Here is a 19507-nt window from a genome sequence, read left to right as displayed (position 1 = left end):
TCAGCTTCTAGATGTGACCGCAGCATGAGGCACAAGCAGGCCACAAAGGTGGAGGCACCACTAGGGAGGAACGCAGAGAGTCTAAAGCATGTTGACTCCGCAAAGTCTCTGAGTTCTGATGACTACATAGCTGACCAAAAGAAATTAACACCACGCTGCTTGGCAGGAAGAGCGGATGTGACTATCAGGCAAAGAAATTCACTACAGAACAGTCACAGGGTGGACACTAAATTCTCCTCCTTGTGTATAGGATTTAATAGAAAGTCTCTCTAGATGTTAAGTTCAATTATGAATGAAGCTTGGGAGAATTTGTCTAGTGGTCCTAGATTATTTCTTCCCTCTATCAAGAGAGTTTCACTGGCTTTGCTCTGTTCAGCAGTCTTGTGCAGGCCCTCCTATTTTGGAGACAAAATGCTGAGAATACTGCTAAATGGAACCCTTACCTTCCTCCCTACCCCTGCCAACATTTCTTCTAGTGACTGAAACCAGTACCCACAACAACGTTCAACTGAGTATGAGATTCTCCTCCCTCTTCATAGTTCCACTTCTACAAATCCTTCCTATGACAAAGCCGGACAGCACAAGTAGAGGCAGGCAAAGGGGGAAGAAGGCTTTCTTCAAACAGCACCTCTTACCTCTGTAGTGCTCCATTCTCGTGTGGTGGGTGATACCCTGTGACCGGAAACTGAGGCTCAGGATATAACGAGGATCAGAGCTATCTCGTACCAGGAAAGAGCCATCTGGCTTCCCTTTCAGCTTCATCTCTGCATCTTCCCAGTTCATTGGTCCCCAGTACCAACCACACTACCAAAGATAAGAAGTGGTCAAGTGATTTACAGCACAGGGAAATGTTCAAGTTCTCAGCACAATCTATTTTACCACAGGAGAAGCCCCCTTCTTATCACTTCCTAAACATTTCGCTAGGCAAAAGCTAAGAGTGTCTTAACCATTAGCAACGAACGGCAGGCTCGTTGTTTTAGACCTCCAAAGTAACAGAAGAATAAGCCTACAATTGCATTACTGAAGCCCTCCGAAGAAGAGAAGTGGGAACTGGGTCAGTTAATCTATTGAAGTCAGCTTCAACTACGTAAACATCTCTCCACAACCTTTCTTACCACGTTCAATATTTTTCCTCCAAGACTTAATTTTACAACGTCTCTTATGGAATTGATCAGAGCAGCACAATTGTTTTGGCGCTGCAAATACAGAGGCAAGATAACTACTCTTCCTCTAAAAATAATGAAAGGAGAGCCCAGTACAGAAGAAGGGGAGTGGGAGAGGAGGCCAGCCGCCAGTCCCCAGGCACCACCCACCTTCTCCAACTCTCGAAGGCTGGCTGCAAAGCTGCTTGAGTCGGGCCGGTAGAGGGGACACTGGAGATGCTGGGGGGGCTGGCTGTGCAGGGATTCAGCTGCTCGGATGGGAGCGATCCGGGGAAATGCGTCTGCAGGGCAAAAGGGTGATGGTCACTTGTTCCCTCCTTGCTCCCAACCACAAGCAGATCCTCCCCCCCAAAACAGAGATGCTAACTGAAGAGGGGCAAGGCATTAGAAGCTAAGCTGGAAAGGGTGGAAGCCAAAGCAGTGGAAAAGAGCTGGATGGGCTGGAACAAAAAGCTGTGTGGGCTCGTGGAAGCTGTGAAGGATGGGTGGGGGCATTTTGCCCCAGGAGAGGGGGAGGGGGGCTGCTCACTAACCTGACTAAGGTGACTACTTCAGGGGCTTCACCAGCCTAGAGCGATTCCAGCTTCTCCCACCTCGAGGTGAAGCGCCGGTAAAGCAGCCTTGGAAATAGTGACTCGCTTACTTGCCCAGGAAGAAGAACCATTTTGCCAGGCAAGTAGAAAAGAATGCCGATTTCATTCATTTTACTCCGTGGGTACTGGAGGCTGGCAAAGCAGGTATGGGCTACTAAAGGCTTGGTACTTATTTACAAGGCTGCAGTAAACATTAAAAGCTTAGAAAAACCAGGGAACTTTGAAAACTTTAAACCTCCTCACCATCCTGAGATTAGGGAAGTTTCCCAAGTGAGATCTACTCAGAGATTGCAAACCAGTCTCAGCAACAAGGAGGGGAAAAATTCAATAGTCTTTTTATCCCTAGCAGAAGTCAGATTCACCTCCACAGGGAAAACGGGTCAGAAAAACCAGTTCTTGGCCTCAATTCCAAGGAGTTCTGGCCCAGCCAAGGGGATAAGATTTAAGCTTTCTCGTAAGTTCTGTTACTTCCATAAATAGACTTCTCCCATCCTTCAAGAGTACGTCACTTGGTACTCCCAACTTTTACAAGGCTTGCCTCTAAGCTAAGCTAACCTGGGGCATGGGGTGGAGGAGGCGGAGGTAGGGGGAAAGACTGCAGGGAAGACCCCATCGGAGCCACAAGGACAGATGTAGGCAGCGTCCCACTGATATCATCTAGAAGAGAGAACAGAAGCAAGAGGTTCAGAAATATGAGCACAGATGAGTGAGGTGAAGCACAGGAGAGGGAGAAGGATCATCAGGCTGCCCTCTGGAGCAAGATGGCCTGACCTTCACCCTGGCTTTTTGCACAGAGGGCAACAATCATCTTAACCTGGTTTCCTCTGTCGAAAGCAGAAAAGTAAGGATATCCCTAGAGCAGTCTACAAGCAGTAGATTCGGGGCCAGATAAATACAGATCTAATCAACACATGGACAGCAAATGTTACAGCATGCAGATAAGACACCCATTTAACTGCTCAGGGAGATGACAAGGGACAGGGAATATTTGGGTCATTATTAGAAGCTCAGGAGCTTGTTTGCTCCTTCTGGAAAAGAACAACAGGTCCCTAAAACTCACCCCCTCCCACTAAAGCAAGAAGGCAGAGAAGGTCAGAGACCATACCTAGGAGGCTGAGGCTTCTTCTCGGAGGAGGGGGGGGAGTTGGAGGGTGTGGAGAGGTCAGGCCCCGCTGAGAGATGTCCACGTCCACAAGCGACACAGTTTCACCTGAGGGATTCACGGAGCAAGCATGTTATGGAAGCACCTTGCCTGAAGCCGAGGCCGGAAGCGGAAAAAGGTAAAGGGCAAGCAAGAAAGGCTCGAGGTCCTCAGCTCTCAAAACCCCCAAAACCTAATGTTTCCCAGAGCTGGAATCACTCCCAAACACCTGGGCAGTCCATTTTAAATTCTATCATTTCTTTGCCCTGTTAAAGGTCAAGGATTCTTTAGGACAAAAACACGGGATCGACAGTAGAAAGGCCAACTAATTGTGGCTGCGCCACTATGTAACCTTGAACAAGGGCTCTTTATTCAAATAGAGCCCACACCATTTATTTTTACAGACATGTATACCAATTTCTGCCTGAGGGAGCAAGGCAAGGAGCTGGTTAGAGGTCCAAATGGACATGGAAAGCAAGTGCCAGAAAAACATAAGAACAGCACGGTAAACTGAATGCAGATAAATGTCCCAATGTGAGCCCCAACTTCTTCTTAAATGGCTTTCCATATCTAGATTTTCCAGAATATTCACTCACAAGAGAAGCAATCATTTCAGCTATCAACTAGCTCCTAACAAGCTGAGGCTACAAAGGCTGAAAAGTGCATTTACAATCTTAATGATGAATTACTTCCACAGTCAGCAAATCAGCTAAGCTCCATAGGAGCCTGATGGGGGTTGGCACATGGTTTCCCTTACTTCCAGCATAAGTTCTCTTCTCTGCCATATACACTCCTTCTTGCCACCCAACCCCATCTACCCTCTCTCTACTTCAGTCACCAGAGGGTAAAGGGTATTTTATTAACAAAGGTTGACAGCCAAATTTTGGTAGGTCTGACCTACGGGGCAGAATTTAAGATTTCTCTAATTTGGCCCTTAGGGTGTTATTTCCAACAATTTTTTTTTTCTCATTTGGGAGGCTGAACCCTTCAGCTAGAATTTTATTATTTCCCAGTTAAGAAAAATGAGGTAACCAGTATCTCCAAAAGGCCAAGAGCTGGGCTTTCAGAATCTAATACATGGTTTTTCACAAAGGTCTTGAGCACTAATTAAGATAAGCAGAAAAGCTCTGCAAGGGGCGGCTGGCTGGCTCAGTTGGTGGAGCATGTGACTCTTGATCTCAGGGTTGCGAGTTCAAGCCCTATGTTGGGTGTTGTGCTTACTTTTTAAAAAAAGAAAGAAAGAAAGAGGGGCTCCTGGGTGGCTCAGTTGGTTGAGCATCCGACTCTTGATTTCAGCTCAGGTCACGATCTCATGTTTTGTGATACCCCCAAGCCCCGCACTGGGCTCTGCAGGGACAGCACAGAGCCTGCTTGGGATTCTCCCTCTCCCTCTCTCTTTGCCCCTCCCCTGCTCACATGCACATGTGTTTTCTCTCTCTCTCTCTCAAAATAAATAAACATTTAGAAAGAAAGGAAGAAAAGAAAAAAGAAAAGCTGGGTTAAAAATCATCAGTGGAGGGGTGCCTGGGTGGCTCAGTCAGTTAAGCATCCGACTTCAGCTCAGGTCATGATCTCACGGTTCATGGGTTCAAGCGCCATGTCGGACTCTGTGCTGATGGCTCAGAGCCTGGAGCCTGCTTTGCATTGTCTCCCTCTCTCTGCCCCTCCCCCACTCACGCTCTGTCTCTGCCTCTCAAAAATGAGTAAAAGGTAAAGAAAAAATTTTTTTAAGTTGTTAAACGTCATCAGAAGTTCTTGGAAGCAGGAACCAAAATCATCACATGGCTTAGTAACCGAGAGCTGAGCAGCCCAGAGTAACACAGTAAGCCCAGACAAGCATGTTTACTGAAGGGCCAGAGGTCTGGACGGTAGATATAGCATTTATATAAAATGTGTAATTCAAGAGAGATAAGGCTGGAGTTTTTTGTTGTTGTTTTTTTTATTTCTTTTTTAACACTGATTTATTTTTGAGAGGCAGGGTGAGACAGACCGTGGGTGGGGGAGGGGAAGAGAGCGAGGGAGACACAGAACCCGAAGCAGGCTCCAGGCTCCAAGCTGTCAGCACAGAGCCGACGTGGAGCTCAAACTCACGAACCGTGAGATCATGACCTGAGCCGAAGTCGGATGCTCAACTGACTGAGCCACCTAGGCGCCCCAATAAGGCTGTTTAAAAAACAGGAATACCAAACCTTAAAGTACAAATGTGGATAGGTGTTCCTTGCTTTAAAGAGGCAACACTGATTAACGAGAAAAACATGCTGCTACAAGATACGAATCTTTACTTCTGGGCTTGGGGTAAGAACAGTGGCCTCCTTCTCCACCTGTGCCTATTACAGACACCAGCACACTTGTTCTGGCAACTTGGGGCGCCCCATGCAGTCATGGGGGTCCCACTAGCTTGCTTCTGGAAATGTCCATTCCTAAATCATAATTCTTCCAGGCATCTTTTTGAGGGATACCATCTCCAAAAGAGTTTGAAGTCAGGCCTTTCTGGTTAGTCCGCACTGAGGAGTACTCAGTTCCTGAGACTTCAGGCAGCGTGCTAAAGACTTTCTCGACAGCTTACTCAAGCAGGAGCTCTGTATGGGACTGATGTAACAAAAAGGCTCCCTATCTGAACAAGCTCCCCCACTAAAGAGAAGGCAGTTACCCAGAGAGATTCAGCCACTCTTCTACTTGAGCAACTGTGTTCCCTGCTGCAAGAGGAAAGACTTAAATTAGACGTGATGAAGAATTCTAACAGCTGCAAGAACTCCTGGCCCCTAAAATGGGTAAGACAAGAGTTCACGTAATCCCCTTTGCCCAAAGTCCTTAAAAATAGACCAGATAATCGTGGATCATGTTTATTAGAGAATCCATGAACTCCCTTGGAAGCAGGGACAGGAATTGTACGCCTTCTAGAGAGTCCTTTATGCACTGTGAGCCTATAAATTTGCAATTCCTACTTTTAATTTATATGTGATGACCCTGAACTAAGCACTGCATAACTGCCAGGGCCACCTAATTACCAGTAAGCAGTCTCTATCTCAAACTATAAAGCATCCAAAGTCAAGAACACATTCCACACCATAAAAATAGCCTCACCCCAAACCCAGCGGGTATGGAATGAAGACAATAACTGTAGACACGCCTGAAGCTCCCGCCGTGATGCATCTGCAGGTGTTTCCTGACAGGTCTCAGAACACTTCTGCTTTCAGATGTCAGAAGAAAAAGAAAGAGATCACCCTTACCTGTGAACAGCGGGCTGAAGGAGACCGGAGAAAAGGCACTTTGAGTTCTTGTCAACCTGGGTTTCCTAGGGGGTGAGAAAGCACACAGAGAGAGAATAATGGAGGGTGGGGGAAATGAACACATATGCATTTAAATCACTACAACACTCAATTCCAGAGGCACTGAAAAACAAAAAGCAAATCCTAGTCACTGTCAGCCACACTTTTGTAATAAAGCCTAACATTTAAAGGGGGAGAATGAAACAAGGCAATTTCTAAACAGCTTTGGCTACACAATTCGGCCTACAAAGCAATGAGAAATCCCTTTGGATGTCTCCACACCCAGCGTATTACAAGAGTAAAACACCTTGGGTGGTAATTAGCAAGTCCATTTCTAGAGGAGGGAAGTCAGAGGCAGGGTTGATTTTCACAAGGAAGCAAGAAAAAGGCTCTTGACCTGAACAGGTGCCATCTCAGAGCAAAAGTTTTCCCTGTGGCCCTGCCCCAACATGCAGGAGGCCCCCCAGTGAAGCAGGGAAGAGACCTGGCCTTGAGAAGAGCACTACAACAAGCACAAATGTCCCCGAGCTGTGGGGCAGAGCCACCAGCTAACAAGGGGGTGCCCTCGGGTCAGGGGCTCTGCCTGGCACCCCAAGAAATGGCCCCTTCCCCTCTCTGAGCTGCCCGTCACACAGCTCCCCCCAGGGCTTCTGGATGCTGCTCCAGGGACCCCGCTGGAAAACCCTGGGACAAGAGGCACCAAAGGTAACTTCACTTTGTACCAATTTCAACTGGCTTTTCAGGGAGAAATGAAAGAAATCCAAAAGACTCTGACAAAGACTTTCTGGAAAGAAATGTGCTAAGCTCAAAAAAACTCCCCTCAGGATGACTGAATTGACGACAAGGGAAAGAACTTGCCGAAATGATAAAAATATGCTATATCTGGACTGTGGCAGAGGTTATGTGACTGAATACACTTGTCAAAATTAATAGAACGAGACGCCTAAAAGAGGTGAATTTTAGATGGCCATAAATTATACCTCAACAAATCAGACTTAAAAAAAAAAAAAAAATCCCATGAACTGAGTGCCTGCCTCTAGGCCTTACACCTGGCTCACCTTCCAAAATTAACTCTACCCAAAGGACTAAATAAAACTTCAAATGCACCATAGAGGAGAAGCATAGGAAGTCCAAAATAGAAACCCTACTTAAAATCATTTGACTTCGGAAGATCTTTGTGCGTTTGTTTTAACACAGATGCCCAAGCTTCTCAAGACTCACTTCAAACAAAATTTCAAAAGCGTCTCGTGAAGACCTTCCTCAGAAACAGCCAAGACGCTGGATTCTTATCTCACCCTCCCCTGCATCTTCTTCCGTGCTGAGACTTCTCATCTGATGATGGCGCGCACCGCGCCTGCCCCACCCAAGGCGCGCACAGGAGAGATGGCCGCATCCAAACGAGACACAGCCACACATGGTCCTCTGTTTGTACAAGTTGCTCATGACAGGCTGCAGCTTAGTTCCAACACTCCAGAGGGCTGCAATGGAAAGTTAATTTCCAGTGGACATGAACTTTGAGACTGAAGAGCTTCCAAGCTGATTTTTACGTGATAACTTGTGGGCCCAACGTTAAACTCAGCAAGTAGAAACCTACAGCACTGGCCTCTCAGAGGGTTCGCACCTCAGCCATTTGGCCGTTTGCCTCTTTTCAAAGGAAGCTGCATTACTCTGCCATCTGCCCATGCTGGGGACGCGCCTCTTCGGTGCCAAGCACTGAAGAACGGCAGTACCCAAATGCCCACATCTTGCGGGGGCCTTCTCACTCCAGCTCATCTTCTCCCCCACCCCCGGCATTGTGAAGGAGAAAACCATAGTTTCTAGGATCTAGAAAAAGAAATACGTATGAATCTGAACACAGCCAGAGCCAGTTGAGAGCCCTGGGATGGCTTATTCTGGCAAATAAGGGGGCCGCAGGGCTGGAAGCTTGAAGAGGGAGAAGGTTTAGGAGGCTGAAAGGCTAATAATAAAAATGAGTGCTTCCTTCTTTCTTTGGGTGGAAAACGGTCTAACTAACAGTCTAAGGCAGTTTCTGTCTCAAGGATCCTGAGAGCATTCTAATGGCAGTCATTCATGAAAAGACCAATCTAGACAACTATAAAAAACAAAGCAAGGGAACGATTAGCATAAAATTGAGGATGGTGGTTATGCGGGGGGGAGGGAAGAGATGTAATCAGGAAGCAACACACAGGGGTCTTCAAAGATACTGATAACATTCTATTTGCTGAGCTTAGCGGTGGGTACCCAAGTATGCAATTCATTATTATTATAGTACATGCACTTTATGTGTCTTTTGTATATATGAAGCATTTAAAATGGGAAAAGCCCGTCTAAGCTGGATGTGCTGTTTTTGGAAAGCGACACAAATGATTCAGGTCCAGTAACATTTTTAACTAAACCCTTCTATACTACATTCCTGTGTTATTTGCTTCCTCCCCAGATCACCCTGATAAGCATTAGAGTGTAAAGTTAAGTCATCATAACTTTGCCAGTGGGCCACTTGCATCTTAGCAGCAGAAAGACTTGAGGGGTAGGGTGGGGTAGGATTTGGTGGGCTATACCTCAGGTGGCAGAAAAGCACAGGGGCAGCAGAAGACCTTAGGCAAAGGTCTTCTTTGGGGCTAGCAGTCCTTTGTGTCAGCTACGCATGGCTTGTGCTACAGAAAACAAAGAGAAGGCCTCTGTCCATTTCCACTCTGCAAATTACTAATTGTACAGCAACAGATCCGTGGGATAAAATGAGTTAAAAGCGTTAGGCTAGATGGGGCCGACAACACATTGATAAAACCACTGGCCACTTCTCAAATTCCCTGAAACCTAAAATATGAACAACGCAAGAATAATGTCCTCCCTCTCTTGTCCATGAATCCCCTCCACTGATGTCCTAAGACTCCAACATGTCCTTTTCTACAGTAACTCCCAAACTAGGATGTCCAAATTTCAGGTTTTGTGGCCACAATTTACCTCTGCCCCTGCTAAAGCACACAGTGCCAAGTCAGCCAGCCTGTGCCATTTCCAACACGTCATAAGCCAGTGTCTGTTCATGTGCTACAGGCACAAAAACCATGTGTTCATTTTTACTTCCAATACACAGACATCTGTGCAGCAAGGTCAGATCCAAAACTCCATCATAAACCAAGAACCTATGGAGGGAACTTCCAGGGGAAAGCCAAGAGACGTAGTCCAAGATCTAAAACCTTAAAATATTAGCGGGGAAAATGTCAAGGAGTGAAAGACACGGGCCCAAATGGACAGAGATTTCTGAAGCTAGGTTGCTCATTCTGAAAGAGAGATGCCAACCACAGCCGCTTGGTGAAAAATAGTTGAAAAGATCAACGGAGTATTGACCCAAAACCCAAACATAAAGTCGGAACTTCCTCAGCACACACCATAAAATCATTTTGTTCTCAGCGTGTCATGCTATTTCTCAAAAAGACCCCCCTTAGACCCGAAGACCCAAGGAAGCAGAAAAGGCTTTCCAATGTCTCCTCACATCTCAGGTCTGTCCACGACAGCAGGGCCCCAAACTGATGCCAAGGCAGGCTGCCTCTCTTTCCAGAACCATATCTTTTTTCCAAACAAATAGACAGCAAACCACTACATAACCGTTCTGCATTTTTCCACCTCACAACTCTCGAAACTGCCAGTAATAGCCTCAACTGTTAACTCACAAAAGACAAACCTTGAAAAATGAACAAGGTACCCATTTCCAACCATGTGTGTATTCCGTGATGATTTGAAAAGGTTAGAGCAAATGCTACTCTTTACCAAATACAAAGGAAGACAATCAGCTCAACATATGTGAAACAGACAAGGGAACTTCACTGGTTTTCCTGAAATAGCAATTCTATATCACACCAAGGCCCACAGGCATCAAGCCCAGCTCTTTGAATTCCAACATATGTGTGTTACAAGGCCTCGCCCAGTTCTCCAGAACAGAAACCTGATTAGTTGCTGGGCCCATTTCTTCCTTCACTTGAAAAGAGTTCTCTAAGCTAATTCATACGAGACTTAAGACTCAGTATATCCAGGCAGGTCCACTTAGCAGACTCTAAAGAACCTGAAAGGAACTAAAGGTTTGTTTCATGTGAAAATATGGAAACTCTTAAGGCTTATAAAATGACTATAGGAAGTACTTTCTAGTGACAGCTGTGGGAAAGGTAGGTGTGAAGAAGGGCACAGAGAATCATACCCAGAGGTTACTGAAAAGCCCCAAATGATACAGCAGAGACCGCAGAGACTCATAATTAACTCCAACCAACAATAAGGAGGGAGGCATATACCTTCTGGCAAAAGACTGACATTTCTCACAGCCTCCAGGTCCCCACCAATCAAAACAAGAGAACAAACTAAAATTCCAAACTCATCCTTCTTCCCAACAGGGCGGACTTACTTAGGAGGTGCAGATCCATAGAAATCACACAACTACCCTGGCCAGACTTACCAAGTTTCTCACAGCTGTGAGGCTGCCAACAAGACTGGCACGTAGTAAGCTGTGGAAAAGCTAACAAGCAAATCTAACGGCACCAAATCCTAAGCATTAAAAAAAAAAAAAAAAAAAAAAAAAACTACCAGTTCAATCTTATTACTTCTCCAAAGGCACAAAATATTCCATCTCAATTTCTCTTGTCTTCAGTCTGTTCCTACAGGGACAGGAACGAGACGAGAATCACTCCCATTTTACAGATGGAAAAAAAGAGGAAGCATGAAGAAGATAAAATTGGCCTACATTCCCCAGCTGATGTTGGAGTTGGAAGGGGAATCCAGATGTTCCTGTTGTTCTCTGTACAACATGCTGCCTCCTAATAGCAGTCAACCAACTGTTCATACACAAATACCTAGCTCTTCTCCAATTCATCAGAAAAAGCCCTTGGACCAAAAAATGTAATTCTCCAGTGCCCTGAACTAAGCTTCTTTGCAGAGCTCCAGCCCAATTTGCTCTGCAGCAGAAATCTGTATTGTGCTTAGTGTGAGGGCTGGTAACAGAGCAGCCAATGACCATTAAATTCTGCTTCCAAAGGCAAAAAACCGTATAATGTTATATGCCTTTTCCTCTTCCTAATCTATTAGACGTAGCAGCCAATTTCACGCCACACCTCATATTTGGCGTCTCTGGAATCTTAGACCAAGTCCTGGTCAATATGGAACAAAGACAAGACAAACCACAAGAAAATTAGCAGTCTATCCTATGTCATTACCCACAGCTTCAATCCTGCCCTCCCCCAACCTGATGAAAATTTCACCTATGCTGGTAAGTGGAGCATCGAATGCAGAGCCTACTACAAAAAAAGCTGTTCTGGCAGCCACACATTTTTCAAGACCTGAGCTCCCAGCCTAAGTTCATTGGGAAGCAAATGCAGAAATACAGGTCTACCTGAGGCAACACACATCAGCCTACTGATTTCTTTAGGCAGTCTGGGTTTGGTCTGATCCCCAAGATGAGCCCCTGGCACAGCTGGTCAAAAAGGGCAGCAAAGTCAAAACTGACCCCACACTTTCCTCCTGGGGTACCCAAACTCCGGGGAAAGGAGAAGTCCATGGATGAGTGGTTCCCAGTCCAGATCATACTTCGGGGTCAACTCTGCAGAAATTCAAAATTCTTGGGCCCTCAGACAGACTGATCTCTGCCCAAAGTTCTCCCACGTGATTCTGGTGCACAGTCAAGTTCTCAAATTTATGGGTCTACCCGTTCTTCAGCCTTGGGTTGTGGTTGCAAGTGTGTCTCAAGAATCCATCATATGAGCTGCACCAAAACCAATTCCAATCTTTGTAAGAACCCACTCAGCAGTGCAAACCACAATGGCAGTTACCACAAGTCTCACTTCTTGAGACAAAAGTTGACAGCTTTCTAAACCCATATGCACACCCAACACTGGTTGCCACAGTGCTGTCCGTCCTTCAGAAATGCAGAGAAAAAAAAAAAAAAATCAACATCTAAGTCTGGAATTTTCATCACTTGGCCTAGAACTCAGGCACCCATGTCTATACCTTACACTTAGAATACTCACATGGGCTTGAGAGCAAACTATTTTCTATTCTCACAATGTGTCCGCACACAGGCTTGAGATACCAAGTACATTTAATGGACCACCCAGGAAAACATTAAAATTTTGAGCAGAGGGGCACCTGGCTGGCCCAGTAGGAAAAGTGTGCTGCTCCTGATCTCAGGGTTTGTGAGTTCCAGCCACACTTTGGATGTAGAGATAACTTAAATAAATAAAACTTTAAATAAAAAATAAATTTGGAACAGAGATGCCCAAACAATTGCTGGCCTACAACTGCACAAGTGTGTCACATCATTTGTATGATTGAGTGTGAAAACGGTGGGGGTGCTGGTGCACAGAAAGAATACTAAGCAAGGTGGTTACAACACCAACTTTTTGCCCCAAAGATTTGCCCCAATCATTTCCAGCAACCTCCCTACCAAGAGTAATGGTAGACAGACACCTTGGAAAACTTTAAAATCCAGGCCAGGGTGGGGGTGGGGGGCTGGTTTCAAATCATCTCCCAACAGGAGAGATGCTAACCAGCTGAGGAGTGTCACCGGAGTGGACCCTTGGAGTGAAAGCTGTTCCCACAATTAGAGCTCTGACCTTATGGGCGAGGTCACCACCTTTAGCCCCAAGTCTCTGCCTCTTTAGGAAAAGCATATCGTTAAGAATGGTCAGGATCTTGTTCGCAGAATGAAAGGGAAATGAAACAAGAAAAGGAAGTTTGTCGGCCAGCCCCCCCAGCCAGTCTCACCTCCCCGCGTCCAGCTCCCGGCCCGAGGAGCCTCCCATGTCCGTCAGGCTCGCAGCTGAAGCAGCCAGCTCTCCAGAAGGCCTCTTGCCGGCCCCATCCCCACCTCCGGAGCCGCCGTTGCAGCTCTTCGTGCGAAAGAGGCGACTGAGACGGATTTTGAGGGAGCCCTTCCGAGAAGGGCCCGCGAGTGGCCGGAGGGGCCCGGGAGGAGGCGGGGGCGGGGGCGGTTGCTGCTGCTCCCCTCTACTGAAGCGCCCTGGGGGGACCAAGTCCTGCATCGGGAAGGGCACCGGGGGCAATTCAGGACCCGGGGGTTGCAGCAGAAGCCGGCCTCCCCCTCCTCCTCCGCGGCCCGGGCTGCTGAGCTCCTCTTCCGAGCAGCTGTTCGTCTCCAGGCTCTCGGCCTCCGACTCCAAGCCCTCCAAGACCAGCAGCGCGTCGCTCGTTTCCGTGGGGTCCTCCCCGGCCTGCGGGGCGGCAGCAGGGGGCTGGGGCTGCGGAGGGGGCGGCTGCGGGGGGCACGGGCACGGGCAGCAACCCGCACCGACCGTCTTGACCCCCGGCCCCGCCGGCTGCCCGAGCCCCAGAGCCGCCAACTGCGCCTCCAGTCCAGCCGCCGGGCCCCAGGTCCGCTCGAGCGCCAACCCCGGCGGCAGGGCCTTGGGGTCCAGGGCACAGCGGTGCCGGGGACACAGCAGTTCTGAGGGTCCCGGCTCTGGGGCCGCCTCCGCGTCCTCCTCCTCCGGCGGCCGACCCACGTTGCGGAACACCATCAGCTGCGGCGGCCGGGAGCCCCGCGGACCGGGCCGCGCGAGGAAGGGTGGCGGCTGGGGGCCATGGCCCGGGGGCGGCGGCGGCGGGCCTGGCTCGGGGGCCGCCTCTCCATAGCCGAGCAGGCGGCTCAGGACGCGGTACGAAGCGGCCGCCGCCGCCGCCTCGCCATCCCGGAGCTCGGCCCCCTGCATCGGGGAGAGGGAGGGAGGGCGGGCGGCTGGGAGCCGGGCTGGGGTGGGGACTAGGCCGGGCCCCGCCGGAGCCCCGCCCGCCGCGGCCCCCGGAGCGACAGCGCTAACGGCCGCCGCGGCCTCTGCCTCATAGAGGGGGGCGGGGGGCGCGCGGAGCCCAGCGCGAGCCCAGGCCGCGCGCCGCCGCCGCCACCGCCGCCGCCGCCGCCGAGGACCGCCCCCGGATGGCGTCACTTCCGGGAGGCTATGACCACGCCCCCTCCCCCAGGGCGTGCTCGCGCCTGCCTCCACGGAGCGTGACGTGAAGTGCGGCCTGGGCCGCTATTGGCCGTGGGCTGCTTCTCGCCTGGCCGTTGGTCCCCTGCCCCGACCCTTGCTTTTTACTTCCCGGGCGCTGAGGCCAAAGCCGCCCCTCCCCGGTACGGTCAAGGGGCCCTGGAAAGCCGGGTTTGGCCCTGGCCGAGAGCCGCTGGCCTTGGGAGGACCTCTGATCTGGTCCCGCCTCTGCCGCTTGCGCTGTGTGGCCGTGGCCGAGTCATTTCTGCATTGACTATCTGTATCCCTGCTGGCATCCAGTGAATATTGATGGAATGACACATGAATAATGTGTGTTCTAGAGCCAGTGGTGTGCTGATAAGTGTTCGACAGCCGACTCTCTGGAGGGAAGAGAGCAATATATGCATATATATGGTACATAATTTATTACAAATTTCACTGATGTAAAGGATGTAGAGCACACAATTTACAAATAATAATAGTACAATTGCAAATTCCATATAACTCGTTGATTCTCAAGAATCCTTTCATTGGGGCGCCTGGCTGGCTCAGTCCATAGAGCATACGACTTTTGATCTTGGGGTTGTGAGCCCCGCGTTGGGTGTAGACATTACTTAAAAATAAGAATCTTTTTCTTTAGGTTTATTTATTTGATTTTTGAGAGGGGGGGTTGGAATCCCAAAATCAGTGCTGTCGGTGTGGAGCTCTATGCAGGGCTCGATCTCACTAACCAGGAGATCATAACCTGAGCCAAAATCAGGAGTTGGATGCTTAACTGACTGAGCCACCCAAGAACCCCAAAAATAAAAATTAAAAAAAAAAAGAATCCTTTCATTGATTTTTGGCAGGCTCTTGTATGGGTAGCCTGTGGTATGGAATTGCAGCATGAATGTTGGTTGATGTTCTCCTCAATGTCAGTGTAAGAGGAGAGTGAAAAAAATAAAAGAGGGTCTTATTATGGGAGTGACTTGCTTGCTGAATCAGAAAACAGTTTTCAAATACTGAAAGAACATTTCCTCAGTTTCTTTGCTATTCACATTGTAATGGCTATAGGCATACGTAGCACATTAAATTAAAATCTAAACTGTTAACTTTTTCTCCATCACTTTCTTAAATCTAGATAATCGACAAAACAATAAATCAAGGCCCTGATTTGTAGCATTTGCTGATATCCATGGTGTAAATACTCCCACCATGGCTGATTTCAATCTGCCGCACACATTGTTACTGAAGGAAAGAGAGGAGTGGTAACGTACCCTTTTGTAGCAGTTTCCTCATGCAGGTACAATAACAACTCCAAGAGCATAGGTAAGTAGTAATAGTGAAATTATTAGAAAGTGATGAGTTTTGAAATTTTATTACCTTTGTCTTAAACCTCATTTAATTATAAGTGTGTACAATTTCATTTTTAATAGTGGCTGCGTTTAACAATTTGGCTTGCAAAATTCCTGGAGTGTTAACAGTTGGCCTTCGCAGTCCTGGACAAGCCAGCTCCCCAGCACCTTTAAGCCTCAGTTTTCTCATCTGCAAAATAGGGATAAGGACCGCTGCTTCGCTTACTTGCAGGCCTGTTGCGAAGATCAAATAAGGTAAAGCTTGTTGTGTAGAGGGTACTGGACTGGAGACTGCAGGCAGAGAGATCGGTTAGGAAACCATTGCAATCCCATGAGAGATGCTGAGGGATGCAAGCGAGGAGGAGGAAGGATCAGCCAGCAGAACTTAGCAACTCTGCACCTCAGGGTGCATTGAGGCGAAGAAGATATGAGTCCTGGAGCCAGAGAGACTTTTTTAAAATGGAAATTTGTTGGGGTGCCTGGCTGGCTCAGTTGCTAGAGCATGCAACTCTTGATCTCTGGGTCATTAAGTTCGAATCCCACAGTGGGTGTGGAGTTTACTTAACAATAAAATTAAAAGCGAAAATAGAGGTGCACCTGGGTGGCTCAGTCGGTGAAGTGCCCAGCTTCGGCTCAGGTCATGATCTCACAGTTCATGAGTTCGAGCCCCGCATCGGGCTCTCTGCTGTCAGCAACAGAGCCCACTTTGAATCTTCTGTCTCCCTCTCTCTCTGCCCCTCCCCCTGTGCACACTCTCTCTCAAAACTAATTATTTAAAACTAAATAAATAAATAAAATGGAAATTTGTCCATAACCTGTGACTGTAACACTTTGTAGTTTCCCATCATTCTTAGGCTAAAGACAAAACTCCTTAAGGAGGCCTATGGGGTCCTGTGTGATCTGATCCCTGCTTCTCTCTGGCTTCATCTCCCACCAACCTTCACCTCTCTTCCTCACCACCTTGGAGAAATCTCCCTGCTAGGTACTTCCTCCCCACCCAGCTCCAAAACCACTCCTTTGTTGCACTGACTTGCACACGTGTAATTTTTCATCTGTCTGTGGGGTTATTTGATTAAAATCTGCCTTCCCTACTAGGCCGTAAATTCTGTAAGGGCAGGGGCCAGGTTTGCTTTTGGCCCATTCTTGGACTCTCCAGGGCCAAGGACTGTTCCTGGCACAGAGTGGGCCGCTGGAACATAATCAGGGAATGGTTGTTCAACCCCATGCCTTTCAAGGGGCTCCTGATACAAATTCATCTCTAATTCTGCACAGCACAGTATCTTTCCTTGCCCATGAAGAAACTGAGGCTCAGAGAGTTATTCACCCAAGGTCACACAGTTCAAAAAGGTACAGTGGATTTCAAAACCACCCTCTCTCCTTCAGCTACCTCTCAGGTGCCACTCAGATTTCTGGAGAGAAGAAGAGAAGTTGCTATAGGATCACAGAACACTTGAAGCCAAAGGAGATCACCCAAGGTCCTTGGCTGTCCCTGGCAAACCTTTCTGGCCCCGGAACAGGTTAGCCCATGAATGCAAGGTCTGTAGCTGTGCAGCGCCCTCTGCTGTCCAGCTACTCTCTTGGTTGGGGAGGGAAGCTATGTCCCCACCTGGCGTGTCCCCATCTGGGGTATCTCGGCTCTCCTCCAGAGCACACAGAAGCACAGGGAAACACACATAGGCTCTTTTATTTATTTATTTTTTTAAGTTTTCTTTATTTATTTTTAGAGAGAGAGAGAGCGTGAGCAGGGGAGGGGCGGGGCGGGGGGGGGGGGTGATGCAGAGAGAGAGAATCCCAAGCGGGCTCAGTGCTATCAGCACAAAGCTCCACGTGGGGCTTGATCCCACAAACCGTGATATCATGACCTGAGGTGAAGTCAAGAGTCGGAGGCTGAAATGACTTCGCCGCCCAGGCGCCCCCACACAGGCTCTTTCTAAGCTTGGGCAAGGAATACTGCCTTTCTCCATTTCCTTAAATGCCCGAGCAAAGGAAGTGTATCTTTGTACGAGCTGGATTTGCATTTGCTGAGCAGGTTTTGTGTCTACACCTCTCTCTTTCACTGAGGACTATCTAGGGGGTCCCTGAAGTGGTAGGACCCTAGTTTAAAAGGTTTGTGAATGGGTCGCCCCGGGTGGCTCAGTCGGTTGAGCGTCCGCCTCTTGATGTCAGCTCCGGTCTTGATCTCAGGGTCGTGAGTTCAAGCCCCCCATGGGGCCCCACACTGGGCATGAAGCCTACTTAAAAACATAAGAAATGAAAATAAAAACTCAGAGAACTTAAACCAGTCCTGAAGTTCGCTTAGTCATTCAGCAATGGGCTGGGCTTCGGGGGTGTGGTGACGAGGCGATCGACACTGCCCTCCTCTGGAGCTTCCCAGCTAGCTTGAGCCCTAATCACCCCCTTTCCTAGATGTATGGCCAAGAGCAAATGATTTAGTTCCTTTGAACCTGTGTCTCATTGGTAAAAATAGTTCCATAATAATCCCCCCGCCGCCGGGGCTGTTGTGGGGGTTACGTGAAAACTTACACAGAAATGGTAAAACGCTACCCAACCGTTGGTTGTCATTATTATGAAAAGCCTCTTGGGGGGCAAAACCGATTATTTTTTTTTTAATTTTTTTTTTTCAACGTTTATTTATTTTTGGGACAGAGAGAGACAGAGCATGAACGGGGGAGGGGCAGAGAGAGAGGGAGACACAGAATCGGAAACAGGCTCCAGGCTCTGAGCCATGAGCCCAGAGCCTGACGCGGGGCTCGAACTCCCGGACCGCGAGATCGTGACCTGGCTGAAGTCGGACGCTTAACCGACTGCGCCACCCAGGCGCCCCGCAAAACCGATTATTATTATGTCTGTATACAGTGTGTCTGTTGCCCCTCCGCTAACAGTCACCAGTAAGACCAAGAACTTGGAATGGGTCGTTCTGCCCTTCATCTCTCTCTCTCAGCACACGGAATCAGAGAGGCCGCGGAGTGACTATGGATGTGTGATACAGGCCTGCCTCCACTCCCTGGCTTTGTGGCTTTGAGAAGGTCAACTTCACTGGCCTTCAGTTTTGGTTTTGGTTTCCTTCTCTATCCGAGGAAGTTCTGGGCTATAGGCACGTCCAGGTCTGACATCATAGCGGTTCGGCTGGGGGGTTGTCCTCAACCCCCCTCCTCGCCCTCCCCCCTGTTCCGTCCCCACTTAGGTTCCAAGGCTGAGCTGTGTGCAGGGCCCGCCTGTAAAGCTCATCCCTGTGAAGGGAAGTTTTTAGCAACCACCACCCATCCCTTCCTACATACTTCCGGTGCTCTGGGACATCACAGGTTCAAGGGAGTGGGCAGAGCGAGAGGGGAAGAAGCCAAGAGACAGCATGTGTAAGTGAGGCCAGGTCTCTGGGTGGGTGGGGAGCACCAGTGATGGAAGAGGGAGGGAGAGGAAGGCAGGAGATTTGTTCTATGACAGCCTGCAAGAGTCTAGCGTAGGGAAGGATGTGAGGGGTGAGAAACCCGGGAAGAGCAAGAGGGGTTAGGCACAGTTTTCATGAAGGAAGGGAGGAGACAGGACTTAGGATGACAAAATGGAAGGGGAAGAAGCAGAAGCAAAATGTTGTTCGCTCTCTACTCCCTGTCCCCATCACACACACACACACACACACACACACACACACACACACCCATTGGCTGTGGTTGTTACCTCCGTGGTGCTGGAGAAGAAAGGCTCCCCCCAGTGTGGAGGTGAAGACTTCGTGGAGGCCCCTACTCTGTCACGAACAACCGTGCGCTCCTAGGGGAAGTCTTTACCTCTTTGGGCCTTGATTCACTCCTCGGGAAGGAGGCTTTATTAAGGTCTCTAAGGTTGAACAACAAGGTCGTGGTGGGTTTGATGGGGGGCAGCGTGGAGAGTCGGAAGTCTGGGTTTAAGGCTCAACTTTTTTTTAAGCTTATTTATTTATTTCGAGAAAGAAAGAGGGAGAAAGAGAGAATCCCAAGCAGTCTCTGCACTGTCAGCACGGAGCCCGATGAGGGGCTCGAACCCGCGAACCGCGA

The 19507-nt window shown here is 48.7% G+C and overlaps 1 protein-coding gene across 3 annotated transcripts in view; it reads right to left on the bottom strand.

Moving 5' to 3' along the window:
* Positions 1–14096, bottom strand: part of SOCS7 (suppressor of cytokine signaling 7) — a 33134-nt gene extending 19038 nt beyond the window's left edge. For 2 of the 3 annotated variants that reach the window (XM_045488604.1, XM_045488606.1), the window contains exons 1-6: positions 12908–14096; positions 6128–6192; positions 2862–2966; positions 2312–2413; positions 1314–1444; positions 636–804 (exon numbers count right to left, since the gene is read on the bottom strand). In XM_045488604.1, the coding sequence (XP_045344560.1) occupies positions 636–804; positions 1314–1444; positions 2312–2413; positions 2862–2966; positions 6128–6192; positions 12908–13872 (1537 nt within the window). In that variant the 5' untranslated portion in view covers positions 13873–14096. The remainder of the gene's footprint in view (positions 1–635; positions 805–1313; positions 1445–2311; positions 2414–2861; positions 2967–6127; positions 6193–12907) is intronic. The other variant, XM_045488605.1, reaches the window with a different exon arrangement.
* Positions 14097–19507: the final 5411 nt, after the last annotated feature.

The sequence above is a fragment of the Leopardus geoffroyi genome, chromosome E1 (assembly GCF_018350155.1).
Source record: "Leopardus geoffroyi isolate Oge1 chromosome E1, O.geoffroyi_Oge1_pat1.0, whole genome shotgun sequence".
NCBI lineage: Eukaryota > Metazoa > Chordata > Mammalia > Carnivora > Felidae > Leopardus > Leopardus geoffroyi.
This window is presented reverse-complemented; position numbering and strand designations above follow the sequence as displayed.